Source organism: Ylistrum balloti, unplaced genomic scaffold (genome assembly GCF_031769215.1).
Source record: "Ylistrum balloti isolate Yb309-2 unplaced genomic scaffold, AGI_CSIRO_Ybal_v1 Utg369646, whole genome shotgun sequence".
Lineage (NCBI taxonomy): Eukaryota > Metazoa > Mollusca > Bivalvia > Pectinida > Pectinidae > Ylistrum > Ylistrum balloti.
This window is the reverse complement of record NW_026781904.1, coordinates 554,899-577,227: the sequence shown is the minus strand read 5'-3', so window position 1 is coordinate 577,227 and position 22,329 is coordinate 554,899. Positions and strand designations below refer to the sequence as shown.

Sequence of the window (22,329 nt, the reverse complement as noted above, 5' to 3'; positions counted from 1 at the left end):
ATTATGATGATGTCATATTTCAAAGGTTGGTACAAATATGCAAATAAAACTCATAAGTGTACTAATTTTGTTGGGATTTAGTGTGTAATTGTTTTGGCGTCTAAATAACATCTTGTGATGCACTGCTAGTATACTTCTCATCAGAAATTATTGGTATTAAAGTGATTTTGTGTTTTGGTATTCATAACTTGCGAATAATGATAAGTTATCATGAAGCTTTTAGCCTTGGTATTTGGTACTAATGATCCTACATATTACATATTCAGGAAATAACTGTGGATGTAATTTTTGTAAGTACTAAGTACTAACAACATATAAAACCACTCTATAAATATGATATGGTGTAGCTGTGAAGTTGTTGTAGTAATGCTACAACTAGAGCAGGCCTGATTTCCCAGGGGGCTCTAATCACCCAATGTAATGAGGTGAGGCTAGGAGAGACACAAACTCTATCAGAGATAAGTGCTTAATATGCTACTGGAGAAATTGTTTACATCAGTCATATTGTTCTAGTTATCCGAGGTGTATTTATTGAAACCAGATTCAGAAATTCTCACAAGAATATCTAGACAAGAGTATGAAAATGTCTAAAGGATATATATATAGCATCGTCTTAGAAAACCACTTATGATGTATTGTATATACTGTCTCTGCGTGACAACAAAACATGTGCGTAGTTATATACACTACCTATATATTTCTGTGAAGTAAAATTAAATCTGTGCTGTGCTATTTCATAATCCTGTAACAAGCCCACTTGTTGACTAAGAGTAAGAAATGCATGCCAAATATTGGTTCCCTAGGCTTATTGGAAAATAATTATGGTATCTGTTTTTTCATGTTATTATGTCGTGATAATAGTCTAATGTCAGTTAGTCATTTGATTGGTTCAGACATCTATTGTTTTGCAGGTTACAAAGATGCTACACCCCAAATAGAGCAAGTTATGTAATTTCAACTTTCTGATGCCCAACTAGACTGGCTACCAGCCCCTAAAATAAAAGAAACACCTTTATGCTTTTATCTACTAGATTATCTCCCCTTCCTGTAAAGTATCCTAGCTATCTAAGATACTGGGACTATAAGGCTGATTTATTATTAATTCAGTATTCTAGAGACAGGGTTCAGTCTAATGCCCAACATTTCATCATTATCAAAGTAATATATAATATAAATATTAATTTATTAAACACATTGCAAAACAAGTTATTCACTTGTCACTTTTCTCTCGGGTTTATCTGGATGGAAATACCAGGGCTCTTACTGAAGGAGGAAACAGTAAACCCAGGATAACCCACCTAGTAGAGTGGTATACCCATAACCCTTTCACATCCATTTATGGGAATCAAATCGTGGATATTTGAGGAATCATATCCCGGATGTCTCAGTGAAAGGCGAGTGCATTACTAGTACTGTACCACCTGATCATTAGAATCATCAAATAGGTCTTAATCACTGCTTGTTTCCATAATATCTGAACACCTTCCATACATGTCAACAATTATCATTAGGGGAGATACTCAGAGCCTTTGATTTTGTTGCCCTAGAAATTCAGAATGGTGATGGTGGAACAGATAAGACATATTGAGAGTAAAATCCTTCAAAATTATACAACATTATTTCTTCTTCTTTTGAATAAAACATCAACGAAAGAGAAAATTTCAAATCTAACAAAATAAGTTTTTCATGTATGTAGCACTTAAACAAGTTACCTTAGAATGCATTTGGTACATTAAAGCTTTTATCTTCTGTAACTTCCTTAGCTTTTAAGCGAGTTTTTATCAATTAGTCACAAGTTTTATTTTGACATAGATACATTATCAGTGTTATCTTCACGGTTAGATAAGATCAACTGTAAAAAGATTGGATGGGAATATACTATTAACATTCTCCAGCATCCAAATACTGGATCAGGGTTTGTACAGGAAGATAATCATTGATGATCTCTTACTATCAGGAATAATCTGGAGTGATTAGGTGAGCTCAGTTAATATCTACACAAATGTATCATTCCCTCTGACTTAGTGGTTAATTGGCCTCCAGCATGGTGGTCCTGATCAAGTTAATTTCCACTTTCCTATGGGTGCGTACCGCTTTCCGTCAATGTGTTGGAGGTTTACATTAGTTTGGCTAATGTAAATCTAGACAGCTGCATTTTCAAATATATACATATACGTGTAGAAATATCTAAATTGAAAAATGTTTTGAAACTATCTGACATTGATACCAGGTGGTCGTTGTCATGTATACGTAATGGTGACCTCAGAATTTTCATGCATGGTCAATCAATAAGTCTCCAAGGTAAATGGGGCATCATTTTTACCACTGTGCCACCTGACCTCCCAAAACACAATGATGAATTAATTATACCCCTACAATGAAGTTGGATGGACGGGGATTGGGGTAAGGAATACTGGATTCACCTTGTCTGTCCTTCCATCTGCCCATCACTCCATCTGTCCGTAGACAAACTTCGTCCAGCAATGCATTCGCTCAGTTTACAATATGTCTTTGCCTTGTTGAACTATGGATATATACATATGAAGATAGATATTATAACTAAGATTTTTATAGCTTTCGAAATCTGTTTCAAAACGTTCTCTGGATAATTACTGTGAGTAAGAAAAACAATTAAGATATGTAAATAGGGATATGATATCAGAGCAATATGATTTACATGACAGGTTTAAAACATGTAAGAATGAGAGTAACAACTGCTTTACTTTGAAGATATCAGGGCCACATGTACATTAGATCTATGGTTTTTTATGTCATATACATGTGTTGAGAGAAACAACTTCCCCCCAGTAAACATTAGAGTACTTAAAGAAATACTCATTTTTGTCAAATGATGATGGATGTTTTGCACACACACTGTGTTGTTTACACTTTTGATTCCCAATTTAGGCAGCCTGTTTGGAAACTAACATTTTTTTTGGATTCCATATTTTCTGGGCAGAGGAAGGGATATTACCCACACGATAGGCACATGTACTAGCCACATCTATCAATACACAAGTTGAAAAGGCAATATTGCTATTGACAGTTAGGCATGTACCTGTAGTGTTGTCCATAATGTCTGATAGCTCCTATCCAGTTTCATCTGGAAGCAATGTCAGATGTTTGTTAGCAATCCCATTAAGCATTATGATTGACCTTGATACAAAGGTCAAGTATGAGAATGCCTCATGTTACAGATTTTTTCAAAGGTTAAAGTCAAGGTTATTCATAGTCTATCAATTTGCATGGAAATGAGGTGTTCCAATTACAGACTATTTGGTAACAAGTGCACATACATTTGTGCATTATGTAGATAATGAAACACCTTCCTGTTATTCAGGACTGTGAATTTCAACAAATTCCTCAGAAGGTTATTCAAGATTTTGAATTTCAGTCAATTCTTCAAAAGGTAATTCTGGATTTTGAGATTCAGTAAATTTCTCAAAAGGTTGTTTCAGGATTTTGAAATATGTTTTAGTCATCAGTATAATTGTGCAACTGGACTATTTCCTAGATTAAGATTCTCAGGTGCATGTAGTATTTATCTAAAGCTATTGAGATTTGATCTGTAATTGAGAAGTTATTAATACATTTAAGTCAGGTCATCTCAGTAGTGAAGGTGCGTGTACTTATGATTTTCAGCATATGTAGTGTGATGGGACTAAAATCCCTGTGTTTATAAACACTTAAGACCTGTAAGTGGCCCTGTATGATCTGACATTGATTGTATAGGTTCATGTTTCAGTTTGTCCGTCCATCTTCCATGCTTGTTATAAGTGTACTTTGTATTTCCACTCTATCCTGGGGAGATTAGCTTAATTAGATCCCAAATTGATAAACAAGATTCCACAGAGGAGCTAATGCTCAAGGAACAGGTAAAAGATACTTTAGTCTTGAATCATTTTTTAAGATGTACAAAATACCTTTAAATACAATTTTAGAGTCAGATACAGTAGAGTCAAACAATGAATGAAACTGCATCATACAACCATTTGTTCTTCTTCTAAATTAGACTTAACATAGACTCTCTAGTTGCTTCTAAGGAATCCACAAGGAGCTTGTTGTCTTTTCTTGATCTTCTTTACGTCTCCGTCATTTCATTCAGTTAAACTGCGATGTTACAGGGATGGGTTAGTTAGTATTTTATATGTAGCCTTACTTCAACTACAATGTGCTGTATGTTCTTTAATTGAGTTTTTTTTCATGTGAAACGAATTTTAATGAGGTAATACTTACCATAACTTAAGTGTAGTACTCCATAAAGTTATGGTAATTATTACTGAAATGAAATTGTTTGTTTGTTGGGTGCACTGCTCTGAACAGCTAGGGTCATTTTGAGGCAGGGCATCCTTAAGCTTGTACTGATGTAGAAGCTGGTGGCAACCTCATTGAGCAGCATGTGGGAGGCTGGTGGAGCAATAAGCTTAAGGTTAAAGTGTCCTGTCCAAGGACACAACCACTTTGCCACAGTATAGTCTGTCTCTCAGCTTCCTGAGAAACACAAACAGCCACATGTAGCGAGTGCCATTTAAACCAAGCACTTTACCATGGAAGCGTATTGAATCTTCACTTGAGGTTACGGAGGCAATTCTCTTAACTACCTGAGCTTACATCTCTGTTCCCTTTTTCTTTAAATGTGAAGGGAATGAATTAAGATGGCTTGTAAGACATAATAATCTTGGTTATAAATCTTGAAATAGGAAGAAATATCACTGCCTAGACTAGGGCTAATGATTTTGATCCTGGGCATTTGGAGGAAATATTTGAAATAAGATGTTGTACATGATTTTTTAAAATTAATTAAGGTAGTGTTAACATCTGTATTAAAACATAAGCATACCTGTTATTAGTGGTGGATATTCCATTTTAAATATTTCAAACATTTCTGAGACTTCTGAGATGGTTACTGTGGTTCCTTCAACTTTCTGGAGTCTGTATTGCGTGATAGTAGATAGAATTGTGAAACACAGCAGCAGAATAACCTGTTAAGTTAAACTATCATCTGTTTTACGTATATAAGATGATAGAATGGTTCCTGTCAGTGGAATATTGAAATTATAGATAAAATGGAGATTTATATTTTGGTCTTTAGGATATATCTGATTTTAAGTTTCAAACTCCGGGGAGATAAACTAGCTGAAGGATTATGCTGAGCAATTCTTAACAAAAACTTAGGGGTTGGTAGACAGGTAGCAAGGGTCTGGTAGCCTGGCCCCAGTTGTTCAACAGCTGCCATGGTTAAAGATAACAATGCATTGGTTAGAATAATTGCAAATAAGAAGCAAACAAAATTAGGGACATTATTTATCATTTCAGAACTCCAGATTTGTTGAGACAGCTCAGATTTATCTATTTTAAGTTTTAATTTTGCTTTTAACATTCTGTATTACAGTGGAAACAATTTTGATTTTCAACTAATCACTGCTTAGTTCTAGCTAACCATTAAACAACTAGGTAACCAAGGGCTGGTAACCAAGTAACCAATCTAATACGACAGCAGTGTAGTAACTAGGTGGTTTGAATGTTCACTGTTGATCAGTTATCATTTAGAATTACACCTGGAATACATCAGGCATGATATTTTTTTCGTTTCTGGGCCTCTATTTAAAGTGACAGGTCTTGTTGTAGCGATAAATACAAATGAAACACATATTAATCAGATGTAGAAGCCTATATTTGAAGGCTGGTAATCAGAAAGACTTCAGTAGACAAGGTGATAAAATCAGCCTGTTTCACTCTCAGAGGTTGTGCGTTACCACACAGTATAACAGCTGCTTCCTTTTGAAACTACTCAGAGAAATTGTACTGCTGTAGTGACATATTAATTACTGGCTTGTGTTTGATGAACAGCTAGCTCTATTGACTTACCAATGACCCCAAACCTCTGAGTGTAATTTGCCATGAAATATGACTTTCCATTCTATTTCTGTATGGTGATTCTGTCTCACACTTTATAGTATGCAGACCTGTTGTATTACTGGGGAAACAAGGTCTAGGCTATTTTTACCAGAATACACATCTCTCTGTGGTGTTTTACAATTTCTGAGCTATTTTTGTCTAGTAGTAATACCATTTGGTTTCGTGTCAGGCATTTCCAAGGCTAATACATTTTGATACAGTAAGTACTGCTGAGTATATTAAAACTGAGCTCACAGAACCTTGTTAAGGCAGTCCAGAGAATAAGAGTCTGACAAATTGAGAAAGTTCAGCAATAAACTAGACAACCAAGCACTCTGAAGCATACCAGGTAAATTAGGTGGTTGAATGGAGTAGTCAAGAGATGCTATTGTCAAATGGACAATTTACAATGTTTTAAAGAACTGTGTCAGCTTGGTAAATACATTGTTGAAGCTAACAAGTTGAGAAATTAATGTCTTCTTCTTTCATACTAATAATATACTACTCTCTCCACTGTAGCACTGTGTGTCATGCCAATATTCATGATTTGTATGTATATGGATTGTACTGATGGGCCGGAAGGCCAAAAGTCATTAAAATGAGTTTGAATTTGAATGTTGATGTTGGATTGAAATGTGTTGATGTAAGAAGGATCATTTAACATTCATTTTGCATTTTTTATATTATCCTGTTCCCACCATTGAAACATTAATGAAATATTATTTAGATTTGATGTAAAGCCCCTTTTTATTTTATTGTGATGTCTCTTAAGACAGTCAATATAATGACTTCATTAAATGGTAATATAGGATTGCCAAAAAGAAATAATGAAAGAGAACATATTTCTCAATCGTGACATTTTTCTGACAGAGTTACTTCCCCTGATAAGGCTAAAGCAATATAACATGATGGCGCAAAGGAGCGTCTCTCTTGAATGTAATTGAATGGAAAAGTTTATTTGCTTAGAATTTCATATTTTACAGTATATTTTTAATTGCAAAGGAATATTCTATAGGCAGCTTTATGAAATTAGTATATGAATAATTCTGTAACGTTTATTATTGTAGCGACTTGTGAAGAAAAGGCTGCCAAATATATCTGGTACTATATGTATACAGGTTATAATATAAGAATGCTTATTCATCTTTACCCTTTTCAAAGTCATCTTCATCACACGTAAACAAACAAATAAGTGTTATATTTTAAACTTCAAAAAGTTTTGTACCTGTATGAATTTTTTTTTCCGTTTACAAGAAAAGATACATGTAGTTCACGGATATTCCTCTATTATGTAGGAATTTATATCTCCGACTGTCAGGATAAAGAAGGTAGGTGTTACTGAAAGTAAATGATTGTATACACATCAGCCCTTTAGTTATCAGGCGTTGCATATGTACATGTTGGAACGAAACATGTAAAATATACCTATTGCTGTGCCAAATTCATTAGATCAACGCTACCGGTACATGGTTATCAGCAAACACTCTTTGACATGAGAAATTTTTTAATTTTCAAAATTCCTATCATTTCATTGGAATAATGTTTCAGGAATATGGCTTTTATCAAAATCATCATGGAACAAAAAATGTGTTGCACAAATATTATAGTCAACAAGTATTTTACCACACAAAATCTACGTCTTGAATTTCATATTTGCATGCTATAGAGGCATTTTTTTTTGAGGATTTGGCAGGATAAAAGTGACGTCTGGCAATGAGTAAAGTGCTGCAAACAGCTGTGATATTTCTCTTTTGTATCTTGTCATTGGCACGCACACGTTGAAACATAATTGACTTTTTACAACATGTACACGTTTTTACTGGATAGTGCACATTATTGATTTACACAACATCTAAATACTGCCTCTTTGTAATGAATTTACCACCCTTGATGTTGTACAAGAGAAGCACATGTTGCCAACATGTTTGTAATTTAGTATTCATAGCTTTTGTCATTGCTTCATTCCACTATCAGCAACACTTCTTCTTGTTCTGTCCCATCTTTGGCCATGGGACTCTATCAAATCACTAGCAATATGCATTCTTTAGATACTGCATTTTTGTCAATGAACAATCTCTTATAAAATCATCATCCAACAGTTTTCTGTTGTAGTTTTGAGGCGGAAAATGGGCCCCCTTCCCAATAAAAATAAGTTCATAGGTAAGCAAAATTCACACATTTGTAGTTTACTCTGGAAAATTTCCTGCCCAATTTACCAATTATCTTCACAGATTTAGGCAAAAATGCCCCATCAAAAGCCAGTGAAAAAAGTCCCATTCAAGTTTTATACAATCATTTCCTTGCCAAAGTAATTGTTCTTTGTTGTAAAGTTACATATAGGATTTGAAAAGCATGAGAATGCTTTGTAAAATAGTCGAAGTAAGAAATTTAACCCCTGCAAGATTTTCATCTGTAAGGCAATTAAGGATGTTAATTATCATTTTTTCAAATTGATCCTCTTTATATAACACCAAATACTTTAAGCATGTGTTAGCAGAAATTTTATTGTGGTGAAATACGATGTCACTAATTCCTCCATGCTGATAGGCAAGTAATTGTTATGGACAAATTTAACATTGTGCTAATTTGCTAAAAAGTGGTAATGTTCCAAAATTTGATAGCACCAAATTGGAAATTCATTTACATTATTGCAAGCCTTTTTAATATTAATTAAGAGTCTGGTATTTCTGCACAGTTGCCAAAAATTCAAGGTATCGGTTCTACAGGTATTAATACAGAACACAGTCAATTTGGCTCCCATTATACAATTTTGAACAAAAACATGTAGCTTTTGTGATTTTTTTGCCGCAGCATTGTGATTCTTTGCCAAAATTCTGTGTAATGCGTTGTATTGTGTACGAGTGTTTAATTATTTAGAAGGCATTGTTTAGGGATTGGATGATGTACTTGGCTACACCCAAAACTGTTGGTATTAACTGATGTAGCCGAGTTTGGTGAAAGTTAAATATAGCTTTAGACAATTCTTGTGGGAAATTTTCATAGCCTTGGATGAATGCATGCTGAATGTGGTTTGCAAAACTTGCCAAGTCTATCATGTTAATTCTTGGGATAGATTTCTTTATACCGATGATCAGTATCTTGTTCATAATGATAGCTTGGTCTGTTAAGAGAACCTGAGGTGCTTGGTTCAATGCTCCTGATACAGGATGGTTTGTATTTCACAGGAAGCTGAGAAACAGACTACTCTGTGTAAATTGTATGGTTGTGTCCTTGGGCTTGACATTTTCTCTAATTGTTCTGGATGGCAGGCAATGTGCCTCCTGTATGTTGTTCTTAAAGGTGCCCCCCCTCAAAATTATACTAGCTGTTCATGGGTAGAAACAAACAATATTTTCGTTAAGTAATAAGAAATTGTTGATAACGGAAAATACAAGGATACAAATTTTTAATCTGCTTATAAAAACAACTGAAATGACTTGTATATAAAATTAATTTTACTGCAATGAACCTATACCTAGTTAGATTAAGACAGGTGTTTGTTATATCTAGGTGACTTTAAAGGTCAATTTGACAGTATCAATGGAACCGTACTATCAACCATCAAACATCATCAATCTAAACATCATACATACATGTATACTAGATCTAGTTTGCTGCATCAAATGAAATTTAATCATTAAGAGTGATGGTCAGGTTGTTAAACCTAAGAAATTCTGTAGAATTGTGAATCCATTCTGGTATATTAATTTCCGTTAAGTGTTGTCCCTTGCTGTTATTTTACTGCCCAAGATGTTAATGAAGATGATATTGGAACACTGATATTCACACTGGCAGGTAATGCTTTTCTTCATGTTTTCCTGTGCTATCAGTGTTTTCATGCATGGTTCTGCATGCTTGCCAAACCAGATTAGATGTCGGCTTGCAAGGACCATTATCAAGGAGGAGTTCACTGTACCAGATACTACCATAATTATCAGTCAAAAAGTCCACCTACTTCTAATTATAAACGTGACCTTTATCAATGTTATTCCACAGTTATGGCCCTTTTTAATATTATGCCGTAAGTCTAGAGGTAAAGTTGTGGCCCTTTTTATATTACGCAGTATATGACCAGTCTATAGCAATAGTTTTACCCATTGTTAAGATATGAAAAGTCCAGAGGTAGAGTTATGGCCCTTTGTTAAGATATGAAATGTCCAGAGGTAGAGTTATAGCCCTTTGTTAAGATACAAAAAGTTATATGGAATGTCCAGAGGTAGAGTTATAGCCCTTTGTTAAGATATAAAAAGTTCAGAGGCAGAGTTTAGGCCCTTTGTCAAGATATAAAATGTCAAGAGGCAGAGATATGGCTCTTTGTCAAGATATGAAAAGTCCAGAGGCAGAAATATGACCCTTTAGTAACAGTTATGGCCTTTTAATATCTATACCAACTGGCACAGATGAAACCAGTTCCACCATTCGGGTGTCGGGAAAAAATGTCGCACATTATGGGGCCTGTAGGAAACTTACCATCAAACTAACCAGGACACAACATCACCTGGAGTACTTAACGCAACGCCTTCTCAAAGAAACCGCACCTAGAAGTATAAGCATCCGTATTCAACCACAAATACCAGACACCAATGCCACTTTTCTCTTCAAATGGGAGAATGCCCACCATGTTTTCGAGAGAACATTGGATAGAACTGTGTTAGTTTAAGCGTTTATGGCATTTTTGACTCTTTTGGACCAGTCAATACATATTTATTTTGTCTAATTTTTTAACGTAATCCAGCGGGAAATGTTTATCTATTGTACATCACGAGATCTTAACAATTAATATGTTGAACTGTAATTTACACTTTAGCTCTCCTTTTCTCAATGTAAAAATGTTCTGAAGATGCCAACCGAAACATGTCAACAAATAAAATTTAAGTTACGGAATCCCTGTTGTTGATGCTCCATCCTATACCTACTTGTGATTTATACCAAAAGTTTAAAGGACTAGATTGCTTACTGCCTTACTAAATGTCGATTCTGGTCTGAAATCAGTCATTTTATTTATGATCAATTTTCCATTTGAGTTGCAATTGCTACTTGATGCAGTCACATTTTGAATACACCTAGAGTTTCCACGACTATCCAGTGGAAACAATTTGTTTGATAGACCTCAACTGATGGGGAAAATTGTTATGACTGGCAATAAAGCATGAAACAACAGTAACTGCATTATTGTCTGGGTCAGGTATACTTTTAGATAATTATTTCTTCTGATATCTTTAATGCTGCTTGTACAATATGTATTTTATCTCTTTTCTGCCTGATTTTTCTCACACTTCATAAAGGTAGATAAAGGAGATATCTACTGTATGATGTAACATCAACTCTGAAATTGTATAGCACAAGAAAAACAATTATTACTTATACATGTACTTGTGTATGAAAAAACTCACTTGCGTATATAGTTTCTATAGTTTCGAATCATGTCGGTAATTACTTCTGCCCAGAACGCTATAAAGTTTTTAAGCAATTCAACATCATGAGATTAAATTCCATTAAAGACTCTAATTCATTAGCCATATTGTCAAGAAATGCTAAAATCGTAATAAATACTGGAATATGTAAGCTATAAAAAGGCCTCCAAAATGATTCGTAGTTTGTTAAAACATTTCTTACATTAAACATCAGTTTATTCCAGTATTTATCACAATTTGAACATTTTCTAAGTTAATATGACCAATTAATTAGGGTTTAGTTGACATGCTGATTGTTATTCAAAATAGATTTATAGCATCAAATATCTAAATCTTTGTCAATTAATGATTTATAATGGAACAAAGAGGTGGAATATGTAAAACACCTGTCATTTAGCTATTGAGAGGCTTAATGACAAGATATTTATGTATACAGGTTTAATATCCACAGAAAATAAAACTTCTCCATCAGGACCTGATAATAAAGAACGTATCAGATTGCTGAAATATTTATAAAATGGTTTCAATTTAATACGATGAAATACGATGTGTACTGCAAGTGGTAAAAACGTTTCTATGTGATTGCAGATTGGACATTAAGCTTAGCTTGAAGCCTTTAAATTTCTCTTAAAATGCAAGAGATTTGCACTATACATAGAAAGCACCTATGTGACACTATGGTTTACGATGGATATTGGATCAAGTCCAAGTGCTTGTACTACACACAGTACTCCAGTAGCAATGATTTATGCATTAAACATAGTGTTTCTATATAGCACTATACAAACTCATCTTTCTCTCCTCCAAGTAGCCAAAGACTCCGTCTACTACAGAACCCCCATCGTATATTACATTAGTACAACACCATGTATTCATTGCTTAATAACTTTCCTCTGTTTCCATCTTCTTCAGGTAGCCAAACACTCCATCGGCTATAGAGACGTCATCACTGTCATAACAACGGCTACAGAGTGGTCTCCCCCTGGACAAGTACCACATTTTCTGGATGTTTTCTACGAATAACTACACATATAGGATGTAGCCCCAGATAATCCTCCGTCATGAATGCCAAATTCTAAATGAAGACAATTTGTGTTTTATTGGGTTTGAATTCTGAGATCAAGTGCTCCAAGGCATTGGCTGTTTGCTGAGGTGACGGCAAATCCTATGCCAGTGTTTTGGCACCTGTTTTAAGTGTGTTGGAATTAACAACACCATACCTTGTGCTCCTCAGGATGTCACGAAAAATCAGCAACAATAATTCTCTCGTCAACTACAGGTAGGTGTTTTTAAACAGGCTGGTGCGACATGTCAGTAAAGTCTTAATGAATCAATAATGGTTCTCCAATACTTCATTTTAGAGAAAATTTCACTTGAGCTGATGTCTGTTATAAAGACTTTTAATAGCATACATGTAATTGCAACAATTGTTAATTCAGCTAAAAAAAATACCCTGACAAAATTATTGCTTTTATTATCTGTAGATTCAAATATATTAAAAACTTCTGAAACATATCATTCATATTGTCATATACTAGAGTTCTAAATAAGTAAGTCAGTTAAAGTATAATATAGATATATGCGTAATTTATTTTTAATTGTTCTCCGAGTTTGTGCCGATTTGATTGAATCTTCCAACAAATTGGCACTAGGCATTAATTGTTTTTATATGATTCTTGGTTCTGATTGTGCTATAAATAACAAATTCGTATCAACACTTGAACGGCTTTTCTGTTCTTTACCTTCAGTATTTACACATGCATTAACCTGATTGTACCAGATGATGGATTTTCTTGATGAGTACCACATGTTTGCTGATGGCTGTTTGAAGCTATCACATAATTGTAATTGATTTTAGATGAGAAAAGACTTTTTGTCTTGTCCAATTTTCTGATTTTAAAAGTTCAACTTCCCTAAGGGCAAGTAAACTTATGCAATGTACCAGGTACATCATCCATTTATTGTCCATCAATCATCATCAACTTTTTCCTTTGAACAACTTCATTTTCTCAATAATCAAAAGGCCCTTGTTCTGTATTTGGTCCGAAGCATACTTGGATGAAGGGCTTTTAGCTTTGTGCAAATTGATTACCTTCATCCTCTTTCATTAATCACAGCTCAAAGTTCAAAAAAGTTTAAAAAAAAAAAAAAATTGAGAAGAATAACCACAGTGCCTATAGTGTTCTGCATGTACTTGGCCAGTAGTAATATGATAGAATGGCCAGTATTAGGATGGGGTAAAGGGTTGCATGCAAAGTTTGCCAAAGAAGTCTTCTAATATTAATTTTAACCCGCAAAGCAGGTGAGTTATAGGGACATTAAATACATACTGGGACTCAGGCTCTCATGTTTGCAAGTTTACTGCATGTGTTACAATAAACCTGCAATTCTTCTACTTTCCATGATTAGATACACAGCCAGAACATGTATAGCACATGTGCACTATGCTATTATTTGGACTGTGTGCACATGAATAGAATGCAAACATGTACGTGTAATCTATAAAGGCATAGCTAGCTAATATCCAACATCTGGTAACCAGTTACTGATGTGACCTTACATTAACAGAGACTGTACCCCCTCCCAACCCACAGACACTAGCTATATCTAACACCCACCATTTGGTAACCAGTTACTGATGTGACCTTACATTAACAGAGACTGCCACACCTCCCAACACAGACACCAGCTATATCTAACACCCACCATCTGGTGACCAGGTACTGATGTGACCTTACATTAACAGAGACTGTACCCCCTCCCAACCCACAGACACTAGCTATAACTAACACCCACCAACCTTACACTCATTGATTATAATTTTTCATAAATTTGTGTGATTTTTGTCCTACTGGTAGCCATGTGTTTGTCCCTCTGTTGGTCATTCCCTATCTGAAATCAATGAAAGGGTTTGTCTGGGCTTTATCACCTTCATTCACTGGAACTTCTTATGTACATGGGTATGGCAATAGGTAAATCTGACCTACATTTTGACCTTTCACATATATCAAAGAAACGTTTGTTGGTGCTCTATCTCCAACACTATGAGTCACTGTAACTTCATACTTGTGGTATTGGTTCACCTTGATTAGGCAGCAGGACATGTATCAAAAAATAGGTCACTCTGATCTACATTTTGACCTATGACCTACATCAAAGAAAATGTGTTTTAAAGCTCTATCTCATACACTCATACTTGGGATATACATGTGGGTTCACCTTGATGAGGCAGTGTGTTGTACATTGAAAACAGGTCACACTTACCTACAGTTTGACCTTTACATCAAGGAAAATTTCATTTTACATATATTCTCAAATTTGCTGGGGACTGTGATATGTTGAATTACTTTATTTGTTCTTGTTAAAGAAATGAAAGGGATACTCCACAGTGTTTGTTTTGTTAGAAGACATATAACCTCTTCAGTTGAACTTGACTTATACTTCATACAGCATATTCTGTTATTGGACATCAGAGGGCCCAAGAATATGGTCTGCTGCATGTATTTCTCTGTCTGATTGTTAGCTCTCTACAGAATCTGGGCTCTTTTCCATGTCCTCTACCAAGGGAACACATCTGCTGTCTTCATATAGTGATATTTTGGATCTTGATATTTCCCTTTTTTTCCTGTCTGCTCTTTCTTCCTGTTTTTTGTTTTCTAGCCTTAATGTCTCTCTTCACATCCATCCTTACATGCCCCTGGCTGTTGCCAGGACATTAAACCCTATAAAAAAAGCATATCTTATACTATATATACTGTATTTTATTTGAACGTTACCACCCGTCTATAGTAAACAGTGTATAAAGGTCTCCTTGGTGGTTGCTATATAGAGATAGATTTTTGAGTGCAAGTATATAAAATTTACCAAGCAGATCAAATATTAATATGAACAGAATTTTAACTAGATGTTTAGGCCCTGCCATTTCATAATGTGAGGCAAGGACTCTTTCCATTCTGAATCAATCTCAAATCTTTAGAATTCTCATCAACAGATTTAAGTTGTTGCCCAACACTCACTGTATCATAACAGCTTATAACATTATCATATTCAGATTGGTCATTGGTCGAGGTTAAAATGTCAAAGGTCACATTTGACGTCTGTAAATTTATCCAACAATTATATCCCCATATGCGTTGGAGCAGGGCCATGCATGTCTTCATTTGACAATTTTTACAATAGTTCTGCTGCCTGAAGACAAATGATTTACTTGATTGATGAATTTGCAAGGACATCCTTGTGCAGGATTTACAAATTAAATTAATGTCATAATTAAATTGACTTTTTCTAATTAAGACAGAGAATCCATTGATTAGCAGGGGATAAAGGAGCTTTAAGATTAATTTAAATGGATGATTTTTTTTTGTGTTTTCAGAAACCTTGGCAAATCTGGTTTGAGAGTCTCCTGTGTTGGCCTAGGTAAGAATCTGATCAAGATGTTCATGTTTTCAAATTTAAAATCTACACCTTGGTAACTACACTTTTGCAGCTACAGTTGTATAGTAGTACAGATATATCAGTCATCTTAATTCTGTTGTACAAAATACTGACGTTGTAGTTGGAAATTTGCAAAAATATTCCGGGAAAATCCTGGGAGCATTGTGCTTTTAGCTGTTTTCAGAATTTTTTTAGTTAATGTAAAAAATAATATGGGTCCTATTTAAAAACTGAAAAGAAAAAAAATGAAAAATAAAACGTGAATTTGTATTTTGAGCAGTCAAGGACTCGCCTCCAGAATTATCCCAGAATTTCGGCAATTAATAAATTCAAAGAGATTTTTGTGGAAGAAATCATTTGTTTCAATGATAAAAAAAATATAGGATGTTGGAAATTCACATTTATACTGTTTTCGAAACAGATTTTTTTCTGTTTCAAAATGTCCTGTTTTAAAGAAATGAAACCTTGATTTATGCATTGAATATTTTTATTTCCTTCAGTTTTTTATAAGAAAAATCTATTATACTTGCTACTTTATTGCCAATGTGATAATTACAAGTTGTATTGAGCTCATGATTAGGTCACATTATATACAGATATATACATCAGTATAATTTGGATTAAAAATGGGGTTTAATTGAAACTATATGCAGTAATTGATGCAGGGTTGCTGATTACGGCTATTACGGTAAAATATTGCAACCAGCTGTAATCACTACCTTCAGTAGGTAAAATAGAACATTATGTAAACCATGTATTATACATATGGTCTCGAAATAGGGATGACGTGAACATAAAAAATCTAGCTTTAATGGTGAATATCTTTCACAATTCAAAAAGTTTAAACATTAAAAAGGATGATTGAATTATACTTACATCCTTTAGCTCTTAACACTTTGTCGGAATTCATCTGACAGTATACAATTTGCATATACCTCAAGATACTGCATTTGTATATATATACAGTCCTAAATCAATATAAAGTTATAAAGAGGTAATATAGGTTTATGTCTTTAAAAAAAGTAAATACCAAGAACATGTACCATGATCCTGCAGGTTTAATTTCTAAAACAGTATACAGATAACAATTCGAATACTTCAAACTTTTTATTATGAGTAAGGTTCTATGTCTTTTTCTGCTTTAGGCAAGAAAAATTTGTGTAAATCCGCCCTGATGAAGCCTGAGCAGGGTGAAACATGTTGATGAGTATTAAGTAAATTTTAGAACTCAAACTCGGAAGCTGTTGTGGTTGGTTTACCCAGGATTAAAGGATGAATGTTACGTAAAGCATTTATGTGAAGAATTACATTTGCGTACAAGATTTTCAATACCTGATAGTGTTCTACATCCCTTTTGCTCGAATTGCCATGGTATGTATACATGGTGTTATCTATTGGTAACATAGATAGAATGCAGTTTGCATATCAACAATTTTTTTTTCCATTATTTTAACTTGCGTGCAATGTTTTAATTCATTTGAATAGTGGCATTGTTCAGAATTATATACAATACACATGTACTTGATGTCTTTTTGAAGCGATATTGTATAGAGAATATCATGTGAGTGTCTATATAATATTTAATGTATTTAACAAGTTCGGTAATTTGAAATGTCAGGCACCTTCCCTGTTAGTTTAGGTAAGGAAAATACCAAATTATTTAAAGATTTTGATAAATATATAACAGAAATTCTCGGTAACATATAACTCATATTTTGGAAAAATAAGCGAAAAAACCTGGTAACAATATCCTAGCAGTTTGTTTTGACTTGACTTACGTATTTTACTACTGAGACAATGATGTGGCGTTATAAAAGATGCAATTTTTTTATGATATTTTACTAATGTTCATGTGTCTTTAATATATATTTGGCATGATACATGATACAACAAGCCAGTTATGTGATCAATTGAAATTTATTTTTTGTACTTTGGAGCTAGTGCAACTTCTCTTCTGGGCTTTGACGTGGTGTACTTCAGTCAATTATGATTCTCTTCACTCACTAGTCCTTGGTTTGAACACTAAAGGCCTCTAGCATACCTGTAATGATGAATGCGGATGTGGGTGTAAGAAAGATGAAACAGCTGTATGATGCAGTTTATTTCATTGTTTAGCTGTAAAGAATCTATCTAATTCTAAATTTGTATTGAAAGGAAAGGAAGTGACTAAGGCATCTGACCGTCTGGGTCATTAGCACCTCCCTCCCACTCCCCCCACAAACACCCAGCTCTGGGTTGCAGGTTTTACGCCTACATGAGGCAGTCACCATGCAGGTGCTTACTGGCCGAGGAGCGGTCAGTGGTTTTTCCCTAGGAAATTCAGAACCCAAACACATCCTTAAATAACCCTGGCTTTTAATAGGATGTAAAGAAACAACAAACCAAAAACATATGTTTTTCTTTCTTGTTACCATGGTAACAAGTGACAGTATAAATATATCAGACTTTTGGCTGCCAAAACGAAACAAATTATGAACCCAGATTAATTATCATGTAAATCATGAAGCCTATTTCTTAAATGGAATCCTGTGATTTATTCTGTAAAGGTGATTCTGGAGGGAGTTCCTTTGTTCATTCCGGTTCAGCATTCCATTTATAGAAAATGCTGACATTTCGTGTTTTGTATCCTTGGAGATGATAACAGGACAGTCAGACCAACACTGATTTGAGCATTCCCATATCTCTTGTCCTTTATAACAGTTTCTAATGGTTTTTCATGCAGACTGGTCTCAACTGATTCTCTGAGATAGGATTGCTTATTTTCCCTCCGTCAGTATAAAGGGATGATAGATCTTTTTCTTCCACTTATTTGCACAAGCTGTGGTCCAGTTTCCATATATATAGGGAGATGGTCTGTCGCCATTGATTTTTGTCCTCTGAACATTCCATGTCTATAATACACCAGGCATTCCTGTTGGCTACATGTGTTGTTTGTGTCGTAAGGGAAAAATAAACTTGTATCGAACTTCAGACACAGTGAGAATTGCCATGATTTAACTGCCTGTTCCATTTACACTGAACATTTATAACCTGTTTACCAGGATGTGACAAACCTCAGCTAGTTTATACAGAAAGTCTGGTTATACAGTTGTGGCAGATTAATACTGTTTGTGAGAAAAAGTATTCTTTGTGATAGGCATGTGAAGCTTTAACATATAAAGATTCTAATTTCCACAAATAATCAGACTTTTATATTCTCGTAGATAAAAACAGCTCATCTTGAAGTGGAAGCCTTGTTTTTGATTCTAACTGATGCAGGCTGTTACCTTTTGTCTAATAACAAGATAGAAATAAAAGCCGTGTTACTACTGTGATCATAACAACTAGATTCTGGTACTAGACTATACCTGATCTGTAGGAATCCAATTAGACCTGACATTTGTACCAGTCCCTGATCTCCGAGATGTTGATAGTTCTAGGCTATATACAAGTCTGGAGAATCTGACCCACTTTCCAGGATCTTTACCTCGAAATGTCAGAAGGTGTACATTTCAACAATCCTTTAAATAACCTCACAATTGCTCTCAGAAGTTGTTGACTTTTGTCTTTGCCAGCATTCTTGTAATGTGATGACCTGTTAAATGCTGAGGGAGAAGTGATTGATATAGCACAACCTGTTGGTCAACAAGTGTATTTTAGTACTGTGAAGATAAATGTATGAAGAGAACCAAAGTTTTATATCTACAAATAGGGCACTGTGAACATGATTTTTGTGTAATATATATGTCTTGCGAATTAATGCAATGTTGAGTTAGGGCATCTAGATTAATGACTAAATTTTGCATTCAGAGACTGCTACTAGTGCAGTGATATTTAAGTGCATTAATTTTCGTTGGAAAAGCACTGGAATATTTACTTAGTGATGTTGCTTATCTATTGTAAAAAATTGTTGGTTATTGTCTCATAATTGTCATGTAGGAAATTTGAATTCAAATGAAAAATGATAAAATAATAACATAAGTAATAGGAAAATATAGGGTATTAGGCTGCACTCATTGGCTTATGAATGCCAATAACGACAATTGTAAATTCAATTGAATTTGTAGTTGACATTCATTAACTCATGAATGCAATCTGAAAATAGTAAGTAAGTTCAGTGCTTATATGAAGTAAGAATGAGTTTCATAAGTCTCCTTTTTTTAACTTTTTTATTGATGGTCAGCTGGTCAGCTGCCAGGGCTATGTTTTTCAAGTAATTTGCTCTGTACATATTTGCAATTTAGGGACTGTTAAATGCTTTCTGGTAGAAATCACTACAAGGTCGTGAAGTCTATTTTTGTTGGTAAGGAAAAATGTTTGGGACGGTTATTCTGGTCAAGAATCAGCACCTCAGAATGACATACACCATCATAGTCATGTTAGAATTATAGATATTAGTGGTTATCCTTGTTGAATTATTGTACTTGAATCCGAGCCCACATTTGTTGTACCACTGCTATAGAGGAAGTATGGTCTCATGATTACATCCTGATGAAATCCACGTTTTTTGTAAGTCTGTCCAGCGTCCATCACTAACATCCTATGGTAATCTGCCATACATCCAGCACACATTTTTTGTAAGTCTGTCCAGCGTCCATCACTAACATCCTATGGTAATCTGCCATACATCCAGCACACATTTTTTGTAAGTCTGTCCAGCGTCCATCACTAACATCCTATGGTAATCTGCCATACATCCAGCACACATTTTTTGTAAGTCTGTCCAGCGTCCATCACTAACATCCTATGGTAATCTGCCATACATCCAGCACACATTTTTTGTAAGTCTGTCCAGCGTCCATCACTAACATCCTATGGTAATCTGCCATACATCCAGCACACGTTTTTTGTAAGTCTGTCCAGCGTCCATCACTAACATCCTATGGTAATTTGCCATACATCCACCTTGTGCGTCCATTATTGCAATACAATACAGAACAAAAGTCCTTATGATGAATTTGGTGTATTGTAGTCCTACAATTCTCATGGCTGTCCATTAGTAATGTTTATGTGACATAAAATGGAACCCTTGTTTTTTTGTCATAGAAAGTGAAATTTTCAAATTTAAGTCTAGCACTCTCCAATAGGTGCCTAAGTGATTTACTATATTGATCTAGATCAAAATTGTCTCTCTTTGCTCAGGTGCTGGTGGTATTTCTATGTTGATTTGGATCAAAGTAGCGTGCCTTATTTCAGTTAAAATGAAATTCATATATTGATACAATAAAAGTTGACCCTCTTAGTTGTAAGCAAGACTCTTGCTGACCTCAGACTACAGTTAATTTCCCTCTGTATTCTACGAAAGAAAAATGAAATTTTGCAAAGGATATGGATGTTGCACCACTTTGTAGATCTACTCCAGCAGAATTGATATAGTTAGATGGAAAGTACCTCATTAGAATGATAGATATACTGATATTTTCACTTGAATGTTATTATCCTGTTTAAATGTGGAAAATTACATATATCAGTCAACAAATCTGCCACATTACACAGTGTGTCCATTCACGCTCATGAACATAGAACTTCATCAAAAAAAAGATATTGATAGAACAAATATTGTACATAATTCCAGTGTAAGATTAAAATTCATGCCTATTATGTTTAAGTTTGGAAGAGTTATTTCCTGACTGACCTGAGATTTCCTGATAGACTACGTTGGTGTACATTGACCTGAAGTATAATATAAGCCTTAAGCCTGCTGTCTCTCTTAGCAACTTACAATGATAATCTAGGTAGTTGTCTCCCTTAGTTGCCAGTTGCCTTTAGTTGTTTTACATGTCAGTTGATGTCATTGAAGCAAAAGATGTTTTCTCTCCCAGAACACCTGGTCTTATTCTCCATAAACCTTTTCATGAGTCTTCATGTGAATATTCTTTTGTTCATGTTTTGCATTTGTTTCATCAAATTGAAATTTGAATTAAGATTCTGTTGTTATGTTGGTATTTTTTTTTTTAAATTTTGTTGGTAATAATACCATAATACTATTGACAAAGTTGTCTCCCTTACTAATTTCAATGCTTGTGATATCCCATATATTGACATGGTATTAGTTACCTCCCTTTTTAATGTAGGTGATGCTCCGATATTGATCTGGTTAGCTACTCTGCTTTATTTGTATAACATTGTTAGGAAAGTAATGAGTTGGCAGGTATTATACTGATATTGATTACCCATGCCTGAGGATTTAATGGTTCACTGATATCTATTGATTACCAATGCCTAAGGATTGAATGGTTCACTGATATCTATTGATTACCAATGCCTAAGGATTTAATGGTTCACTGATATCTATTGATTACCTGTGCCTAAGGATTTAATGGTTCACTGATATCTATTGATTACCAATGCCTAAGGATTTAATGGTTCACTGATATCTATTGATTACCTGTGCCTGAGGATTTAATGGTTCACTGATATCTATTGATTACCTGTGCCTAAGGATTTAATGGTTCACTGATATCTATTGATTACCTATGCCTAAGGATTTAATGGTTCACTGATATCTATTGATTACCTATGCCTAAGGATTTAATGGTTCACTGATATCTATTGATTACCTATGCCTGAGGATTTAATGGTTCACTGATATTGATTACCTATG

The 22,329-nt window shown here is 34.5% G+C and overlaps 1 protein-coding gene and 1 long non-coding RNA gene across 8 annotated transcripts in view; one reads left to right on the top strand and one right to left on the bottom strand.

Annotated features, from left to right (window-relative positions):
• The window catches only part of LOC132555664 (voltage-gated potassium channel subunit beta-2-like), a 77,232-nt gene that overhangs the window by 11,929 nt on the left and 42,974 nt on the right, over window positions 1–22,329 (top strand). For 5 of the 7 annotated variants that reach the window (XM_060220042.1, XM_060220058.1, XM_060220050.1 and 2 more), the window contains exons 2-3: window positions 12,229–12,591; window positions 15,685–15,728. In XM_060220042.1, coding sequence (XP_060076025.1) covers window positions 12,548–12,591; window positions 15,685–15,728 — 88 coding nt within the window. In that variant the 5' untranslated portion in view covers window positions 12,229–12,547. Of the gene's footprint in view, window positions 1–12,224; window positions 12,592–15,684; window positions 15,729–22,329 lie in introns of all 7 variants that reach the window. The other 2 variants (XM_060220034.1, XM_060220027.1) reach the window with 1 other exon arrangement.
• The window catches only part of LOC132555711 (uncharacterized), a 58,351-nt gene continuing 50,580 nt past the window's right edge, over window positions 14,559–22,329 (bottom strand). Inside the window, exon 3 of the long non-coding RNA XR_009554449.1 lies at window positions 14,559–15,034. This is a non-coding gene — a long non-coding RNA (uncharacterized LOC132555711). The remainder of the gene's footprint in view (window positions 15,035–22,329) is intronic.